The 9,502-nt window shown below is 37.5% G+C and overlaps 1 protein-coding gene across 1 annotated transcript; it reads right to left on the reverse strand.

Moving 5' to 3' along the window:
- Nucleotides 1-3,875: 3,875 nt before the first annotated feature.
- LOC110771092 (SAUR-like auxin-responsive protein family) lies at nt 3,876-5,209 on the reverse strand. The gene has a single exon (XM_021975339.2). The coding sequence runs from the start codon at nt 4,927-4,929 to the stop codon at nt 4,477-4,479; it is 453 nt and encodes a 150-aa protein (XP_021831031.1). The 5' UTR covers nt 4,930-5,209; the 3' UTR covers nt 3,876-4,476.
- Nucleotides 5,210-9,502: the final 4,293 nt, after the last annotated feature.

Consider the following 9,502-nt stretch of genomic DNA (forward strand, 5'->3'; position numbering starts at 1 on the left):
CAACATACAATTCATGGGGTTTTGGCTTCTTCTGCATAAGTCATTATTGAAATTATATTTAATAAATCACTTTTGCCGGAAAAGTGCCAAGTAAATTTCCTTGTTTTCTTCACTGATAGATATTAGTGATAATGGGGAATGATTATAGCTATTTTTGCTTTCGGTAATCCATCATTAACAGAACCAATCTTTACCTCTACAAAGTCCCTCCCTCCTATAGCTACATTAATTCATCCATCCATCCATCCTACATGCTAAAAGAAAAGTAACGACAAACCCAAAACAAACAAAAAAATAAAGAACAAAGAGAGAGAAATATAATTCTGAATATGAATTAATATATAACGTATTAGAGCAATCAATATGTCAAAAGTGCCATATAGACATTTAACGGCTAGAAATAACATCTCACTCCAACCGAATTGTCAAAGCTGATGTGGAATGAAGGCTGGAGGTTCAGCTGTTATTTTTGACATCCCAAAAGCAAGATGTCAAATGAATATTTTATTATTTTTTAAAGACAGCTGGTTGTTACTTTCATTTATTATTTTCCTTTTTTATTATTTTCTTCTTTATCTTGAATGATTTGACTGTTACAATAATTATTTATTTGACATATCGGGTGGAGTGTAAAACTGTGTAAATGTCAAATTGCCACATCAACCATCAAATTTAAATTTGATGTTTGGTATTTGACATATCCATCGGAGATGCTCTTAGTAATAGTATGAAGCTTTTTTTTTTTTTTTCTGGGAAATGGGGAAATGGGGAAATGGGGAAATGTGGAAATGTGGTTGTTGATGGAGTGAGAGTGAATGAAGTAGTAACAACATTTCTTCTTTTGTGTAATGTTTTGGAGAATGAGCACGTGACCCATGAGCATGAGGGAATTCATACAGAGTTCGTTAAACTTCCTGTTTTGGAAACATACAAGTTAAACTGATATACGTATTCATTCTTGTGTTTCCACTACTAGTGTTGTTTGTTCGTTTGTTGCCACGCCACGCCTATGCTCCTGTGATGATGATGATGATGACTGTAAAAAGTAAAAACCCTAATATTGTCCTTATTGTACGTGTGAACTATTTCTTTACTAAATAAATAAACAAATGTGGTCCAATTTATAAAGTAGAACCAAGCATGAAAGAAAAGAGATAAGTGGTCCAATTTATTAGATGTGGAGATCCAAAGCTCGTCCCATTCATTCACAATGTTCTCTCTCTCTCTCTCTCTCTCTCTCTCTCATCACTTGTTATTTTGCGTTTTGAAGGATGGCCCTCAGTCTGAGTCTGAAGAGATGATAAATGGGCATGAATCATGATATGGGGTCTGAGCTGAGACTTGCAATCTTGGCTTGATGGCTACTGTAATTGCACGTTTGTGGTTCACATGCGCCCGGTCCACATTCAATTTCAAACTCTCTCTCTCTCTCTCTCTCTGTCACGACTCACATGAGGCAGGCAGGCAGGCATGCAGTGAGAAAGAAAGGGAGAGTTTTATTAGGTTGTGATTTTGTGCATGCACCTCCTATAGCCTATATATAGAGCAGAGCCTAGAGCTAGACTGGGACATTTTGGCCGACCAAAGTGTTTGAGTTAAAAGGCTGACAGCTAACACATGAATTATCGAATTCCTCATTAACTAAGCAGTGCCGGTGAGGGGGCAGTGTTTGGTTTGCCGTACTAAACTCGTAGCCTCCAACAACCGGCAATCTCATTCATCATGTTTTCCGTATCCTTTACCCCCTACACAACACAACAAACAACCCACTCAAAATCACAAATAAATAAAAAAAGCCCAACTACATACTTTTAATTTTAACAGAAATGTGTGGCCTAGTTTGAAGCCCAATAGTTCATCCCCAGCAAATTTGTTATGGGTCCAGCTATTGAGGCTCAAGATACTGCATGGGCTTAGAAGCCGACTTAGACCATGGACCTAGGCCAAGCTGCCTGTTTTTATTACTCAAAACACAGGCCCTCTGATGTGAATCTCATCTGACCAACAATTTCCATATTTTTCTCGTCTTCTTTTCTTTATAAAGACATATCTTATCTATCTAGTCTACGCCTTGAAAAGACGTATATCTACGCCTTGCATATTTCTGCTTGATGAACGAAACCAAAGTAGGTATTTATATCGTGAACATACCCCAGGCTTAATTTAGGCAATCAAAATAGCTTCCAGAAAGCCCTTTAGGTTAGGTGGAACCAATTGCTTTTGTGTTAGTGGAAGGATGACTCTAAAGAGAGTCAAGACACATCCCCTTCCCTTATCCAACCGTCCAAATATTTTCGAATCCAAATGAAAGCGAGGCCAGCCCGACTAGATCATTCCCCATAACTTGGAATCTGTATTTCCATTCATTCACCAAAATCGATTCAAAACCAAAAATCAACCCTCTTTTTGCAACCCCATGAATTGACTTCCATTTTTAAAATTCACACGGGTTTTTTTCTTTGGGGTTTATGTTTGTGTTTTTAAAGGCTCCCAAGAGAAAGTGATGTTGGCAACTACCACTGGCTCTAGTGCTTTCAGTTCAGTATGAACCACCCACCCCATTCTGTGGTTTTGAATTTGTTACTTGCTTGCTTGGACTCAAAAAAAGCTTAGGATTGAGATAGGGGCTTTTAAAGCATGGACTGGTTACTGATTAAGACACCCATTTCTCAAAGCTGTTTCACATGCTGCTGTTGTGTTGAAGTAGTGCTTTATTCTTTTTTGTTCTATCTCATATCATGTCATTTTCCAACACATGTATATATTATGAGATTGTACCTGGTGGCACGGCTACTGTACATTTCACATGCGCTAATTCAACATACTTTCGGAATTTCTAAGATGTTACTCATATGCATGACCACATATGCAGCTTCAATAACAAATAAGTCTCTCAATTCTCAAACACGTCAAACATTGACTTGCTCTTCAAAACTGGACACTTGTTTGACCTAGGCACTGATGAAGGACAATAAAGAAAAGATTAATTAGAGAGGTTTCAAGTTTCAACCATCGCCCAAAAGTCTAGCAAACTATCCTAGGCACTGATGATGACGGACAGATATATACAGACACTAGCTACTTTCTTTTCTTTTCTTTTTCTCTTTATTTTTGGAAGGAAAAAAAACAGACCCAAAAAAAATGAATGTTGGGTTTTGCTGCCCGTTTGGAAGGGGATGCAAAAGAATCGGTTTAGAGATATGGCAGGCCCATTCATTCACATGGGTGGCAGAGGAGGAGGAGGTCAAAAGTCAGCACCTGAAGGCAATTGTAGTGGCTTGCATCTGTTGCTGGGTCTTGAGTCTTGACGTGAGTGTTTGTTTATTTATAATCTAAATTAACACGAGTGAATGAATGAACCTATTAATTTCTGAGTCTAAAAGCTTAGGACCAGTTTGGAACGCAATTATGCATAATTAGTCAAAGGTTCATTATTCTCTATGATTAGTTGGCCTTCTTCTGTGGCTGTGGCCCATCAAAAAGTTGTTGCCTTTCCTACCAGCTTAATTATTCTCAATGTCTTAATTAGAAAAGGAATCACTCTCTCTCTCTCTGCAACTATACGCTTGCTCAACTATGACTGCATGAACAAGTCTACACTGGGCTGAGTTGTATCCATTTTGAACCCAATTCATTTTGTGTTTTTTGTTATAAAAAATGAAAAAAAGTAATTACAGCAAAAGTATATAACACACACAATAATTTGTTGGTTAAAAAAGAGACAAAATTGAATCAGGAGGTGAAGCGAAGGAAATAGAGACACTCTGGCTTTGGTTTCACGTGGATTGGCGCCACTAAAATTTCCACAACGTCTCGTCTCCCACTCCCATGATTGAAATTCATATAAAACTAAAAGCTACACAACCAACAAACGGTTAGTTGTCAAACAAGGGTATTAATATTATATATAGCCATAATGAACAATCATGATTAAATTTCTCTACAATTTATCTTTAATTAATCAATAAATCACAGAATTTACAAGGAAAATCGAGACCCAATAATATTCAGTAATTTTGTTTTCTTTGTTCATCTTTCTCCTCGGCAGCAGCAGGAGCAGCTCGCTTCTCTGCCTCCACTCCGATTCGAACCCGGGACGACTCGGTGGATCACTCCCCCACCCATTTGCCATCTCCATAGCGTTCTTCGGAGTTTCATTTATTCTTACTCAGTGCCCAATAATGACATCACTTTCAAGGGGAAAAAAAAAACAAAAAGGCCCCATCGTCAATCACTAAGTACACCCAACTGGGTTAATTCATCCGAGCCCACTTTAGGCTCGAACTCTTTGTGTCATATCATTAACAGTTTACTCTCTTCAATCAATTGATGGCTGGCTGCCATGGAGAGCGATATAACTCGGACTGAGTCCACCCGGGTGAGAGAGAACCGAAGCGTGTTTTTGTATATATCCTCCTTTATTTTCAGAAACCAAAATAAAATTACCAACTAAACACACTTGGTTTTCCGCTTTGCTTACCAAATTGTTTTATCAGAAAATCCACGAAGCAACGGTCGAGAATCGGCCCAGAAATCGAGGTTACTCAGGATGCCCGCGTGGCAGTATCTTTGGAAGTCGTCTAGATTGACGAACCGGGTCGACCCACCCGACTCGGATCGAGAAATGAATCGGAGCACCTCTTCGAAGAGTGACTCGTCGCAGGGTATCGCGAGCGGGCCTTGGTTGGAGAAGCCGTACTCCTCCTCGGCTTCTACTAGGAGCTTCTTGAAGACGGGGTGGTTCAGGTACGACGCGCGCACCACAAATCGGGTGCAACTGCTGCCCACGCTGACGGCCACATGTCCTGCGGGAACATCCGACGGTATGCGATTGGCTGACATGCGGGCCTTGCTGCGCCACCGCCGCAGCAGTTGGCGGAGCCTCACAATGTGCCGGATCTTGCTGCATTTTCCCAGTCCGGCTGACATTTTGCTGGAAAGCGATGGAAAATGAGAACTCACTCTGCTTTGGGTTTTTGGGTTCTGTTTGCCGCAAATATGAGGTGAGTGGGAAATTTGGGGGTTTGTGCTTTTGGGAGGGAGGAGAATCTTATAGAGACGCGGTTTAGGAAATGCCCTTATTTTTTGAGATAATTACAACACAGTACTTACCGTCTGCTGTTTTCGCACAATTGTTTAAGGCAGTGATTTGCTGATTGTAAGTAGATTTTAGGCCGTTGTTGTTGAGTGATGGATACAGATATTGTACCGTAATAATATCCAAAAGTTGAGGCGTAATTCAGATTAAATTCTTATTTCTTACCAAGATTGCCATCATGTGATCTTTCGATGATAACCTACTGGATTTTCATTTATTTACACGCTGTATGAAAGTTACCTTAGTTAAGACTCATATGTAGCATTTTCATCCTTTGCTCGTTATGTTATAGGGATTTGATTTCAAAGTTACCTAATAGGTTCATAATAAGGGATAAAGGTTATTAACCTGAAAATTACATTATAATAAGTTGACAATGATTATTATACTGATAAATTTGTAATAAGATATTGATATCTCATTCATAATTTGAACACGTAAATACATATCAATGGATCATAATCATTAATGATATTTGCTATAAAAGTTTATTGTAGTATGAACTATTGTAGCCCAAGTAAGCGAAAAATAAAAATTTAACACCAACAATGAAAAACAAGGTAGAAGAAGAGGAGTCCATACGGAAGAGTACAAGTAATGTATAGATTTGTAAACCATGGAAGCATCTTACTGTTTTGTGCGTAAAACTACTAGTAAATTGTTCATAAATAATATCTTAGAGTATCTCCAAGAGAGTATGCAAAGGAGTAGCCACGTTACCATTTTATTCCTCCAACAAAGTAGGCATCCAAGTATTCAAAATATACATACTTCCTCCAATAAGACAATGTTTCATATTTCAAAATGAATAGGTATATTATATTGGACTCCATTTGATGTTTTTGGTAAATATCATCTCCACTCTTTTCACTTCTTTTCTATAAAATATAATAGTAATGTAAAAGATAAAAGTACGGGTCAATTATTTTCATTAATCAAATGGGTAGCAACATGTCTCCTAAATTGTTATAGTACAACTTGGACTATTTCAATCTTAAAGCCGCCGAGGCCAAAGAAGAAAATAATGAAAATAAGAAACATTTAAGAGTCTTTGTGAAATTGTGATGATGTCCGTGCATTATGTTTTTTGCACAGGATCGAAATCGAAGTTGAAGACAACTGAAACTCAGAACCCACCACCACATGCATACTTGATAATACTTGTGAAGAAAAAAGAAAAAAGAAAGAGGAAAGAAGAAAGTTGTTTTTTTCTTCTCAAGAAGTATTGGTTGAACCTAGCTATTGTTGAGAGTATTTGTCCCACATTGAAATGTTAAGGGACCTAGTCTGAATTTATAAGGAGTTGGGCTACTCCCCCATTGCCAATTGGTTTTGGAGTGGAACCTCAACTTCCTTCAGCTATTAGTATTACCATAACATTCATTCATTACCTACGCAAGAAGATGCCCTTTGGCTGCTCCAAACTTATAAAATTATCTATGCTGCAACCTCTTCTTAAAGGAAACGATTTTGTATTCTCCAAATCTGACCATGCCCCATGTGCAAGGATGCCCCATCTTTCCCTTTGTTTTATAGCCCCAAAAACATAGAGCCAAAAACGTTCCCCTCCTAATCACTTTATTTGCCCGTATTTGAGCATCCCACCCAGTTTTATTTTTCTAATTAGGAGCACGAGATCGCAACATCTGGCACTTAAGTGGATCATCTACATCAATCATTTTCCATTATCTCACCCTTAAGATTTAAAAGGCCTAAAAGACATTATTAAACTATGCACTAACAAAAATAAAAAAGAGGGTCAATTAATATGCGCTCATGGAGATCCAATGGGTCCACGTGCATGTTATGGGAGGTAGGGTGCATCCCCCCCAAACGTCACATTAATTTGCATTTGCATGGTTAGTACTTGGTACCCTCACACACACACACTCACTAATAGCTAGCTTGTAAGGATTTGAGGATCCTGGCATGGCTTCTTTTGAAATCATTGTTCATTGTTTTAACAAACACATCTTCAACCAAATCCTGTCACCATAGACTAGTGCTATAATATTTGTTGCACATTTATAATTTTCCCCAACTTTGTTTTCTTCCTGTTTTTAAATTTCTCCCTCTCTTTTGTTTCCATTACGACACAATTCCAGAAAGATTTGGGGAATATATGCAGGATTTAAGGAAGAGGGTAACTCTGAAATTAGACCCACCAGCTGTGGTTTTTTTTTTCTCAACATTTTCTATTTTTTATTTTTAAAATAAATGGAGTCAATTATCTACTGGGACTGGAATTGGATGACTGGTAAAATGATGTCGACTACTACTATGAACTATCAAGGGAGACGGTCTCGGGTCCCACAAACTGATGACGTGGCGAAGTTCCATATCCGAGTGCGCGGTTCTCTATGAATATCGTTATCCCACGTAAATGTCAGGGGGGATGACATGGCACAGCCACTTGTCTTGGAACGCATGACAACGGGCCCCCTGATCCACCAATTGGATGGGTGGTGGGACCTCCTTCGCCTCCAAAATCAGCCAATGAGCTTTGGTCTTGTGTGGCTACAAGGCGAGTTGGAGTTGGAGAGGAAGGCTTAGTGGGTACTTTTTAAAAGGGCGTCTAGGTTCGGAAGCTTGGCTTAGCTGTACACTCAACTCTGTTACCGGCCTCACGGACCCAGGAGAGAGAGAGCCAGTCCTCTCCTTCTCGTACGGGCTGTCGCAATTTTAAAATAATAAGTGAAATGAAAAATCGCATAAAATCACTTTACGCAACGAATTCTAAATTTTGCAAAGCATGACACGAGTCCCAGCGACATTGTTGATAACATAAAATATAAAATAGGTTTAAAAAAGCACTTAGCCACACAAACTACAAATTAAGCTTGCAATAACTTTTAGGCATCTCATCTCCTCAAGAAATGCAAAAGAGAAAAGAAAAGAAAAGAAAAGAATAATAAAGTAATAGCTGGCTAGCTTTAGGACGGTGGAATGCCGACGCGGGCACTTTTGTAGTATACTAGTATGCACGCAGTTGAGTTTCTTTAACTGATTAAAACTTACAACTTTTGTTGTTATTTGCATTTGGAAGATCAGGGGGGAATGTCTTTTTTTTATATTTTTAATTAAGCTTTTTTCATGGCAATTGAGTCCGACGATGGGTGACAATGTAAGCTAGTTTAGTGACGTACTTAGTAATAACTAATTGTTAATTAACAGTCTCTCTTTAATTGGTCGACTTGTGCTTTAGGTTTAAGCTTTTTAATATCTTTCAATGCTTTGGATTTATACTGTACCGACTTTCGGTCTACGTACGCAGTAAAGTTTATTTTTTCTTTCTTTTTGAGGGTACAGGTAGTACAGTTGTCATAGATTGCCACGTAATGGTTGTTAATTTGATGTTACGTTATACTTAATTGTTTGATATTAATTTGTCGTTTTCTTATTTGTTTAATTAAAGGTAATTCAGCAACTTCTTACATGGTTCAGAGACTGGTACGCATGCAAAGATTAGTGAATAGGAGTTTCATTTGTCACGGCTTAATTAGCTTCACTAATTAAGACATGCTATACCGTCCAGTGTCAGAACACTGAACCACCACCATGCTTTACTTTTCAATATAATCCGATTTGGATATAATTAGTTGATAAAAAGCACATGCCTCGTTGGTTAGGAAAGACTAGACTAGAAAAATGCTTATATTTCATGTGCAATCAAGATAAAATATGGATATCTATTGTCGTTTAACTTGGAGGATGAATGAGGACTATTCACACAATTTTCAAAGGAATTAGGGGGGATAAGTTTTAGCCATCAACCTCTTACAGAGTATGTTGAAGTTATTGGATAATATTATATATTATATTATACTTAGTGTTGTGATTAAAGCGTGAATATATGAATCATAATAACACAGTTTGTGATTAATTAAATAAAATACCAATCAGACAGTTGTCTATCTTGTAATGCTAATTGAAGTGATTAATTAGCTCACCTCATGTCATCACCAGTGTGTCAAATCAAATATACTTAACCCACCGCTACTAATTCCCATTACGAAGGTGTCTTAATTAAGTATTAGATTAGAATTAGAATGTCGTTATCCATGATATTCATTTGAAGCACGAACAGGTGTTTGACAATGTCATTTTCAAAACAGCGTTTCCTAGTTTGCATTTTATTTTAATTATATACACACACACAAATATATATATATCTCTTCAGTTCAAGAACACCTTCATAAGGCTATTTGAGTGGCAATTAACGAATAAATAAATAAATAAATAAAAAATAAAAAGAGAACAAAGAGGAATCGTCTATTTGATGTATATATAAAAATACAGTGAGGATATATATATATATTTATTTATTTATAAACAGCTCATGTGATTGTTGTTGACGCAAGTTATCATGTATCTTATAATTAAGCAATGAAACATGAAAGCGGA

This window comes from Prunus avium, chromosome 1 (genome assembly GCF_965620075.1).
Source record: "Prunus avium chromosome 1, drPruAviu1.hap1.1, whole genome shotgun sequence".
Classification (NCBI taxonomy): Eukaryota; Viridiplantae; Streptophyta; class Magnoliopsida; order Rosales; family Rosaceae; genus Prunus; species Prunus avium.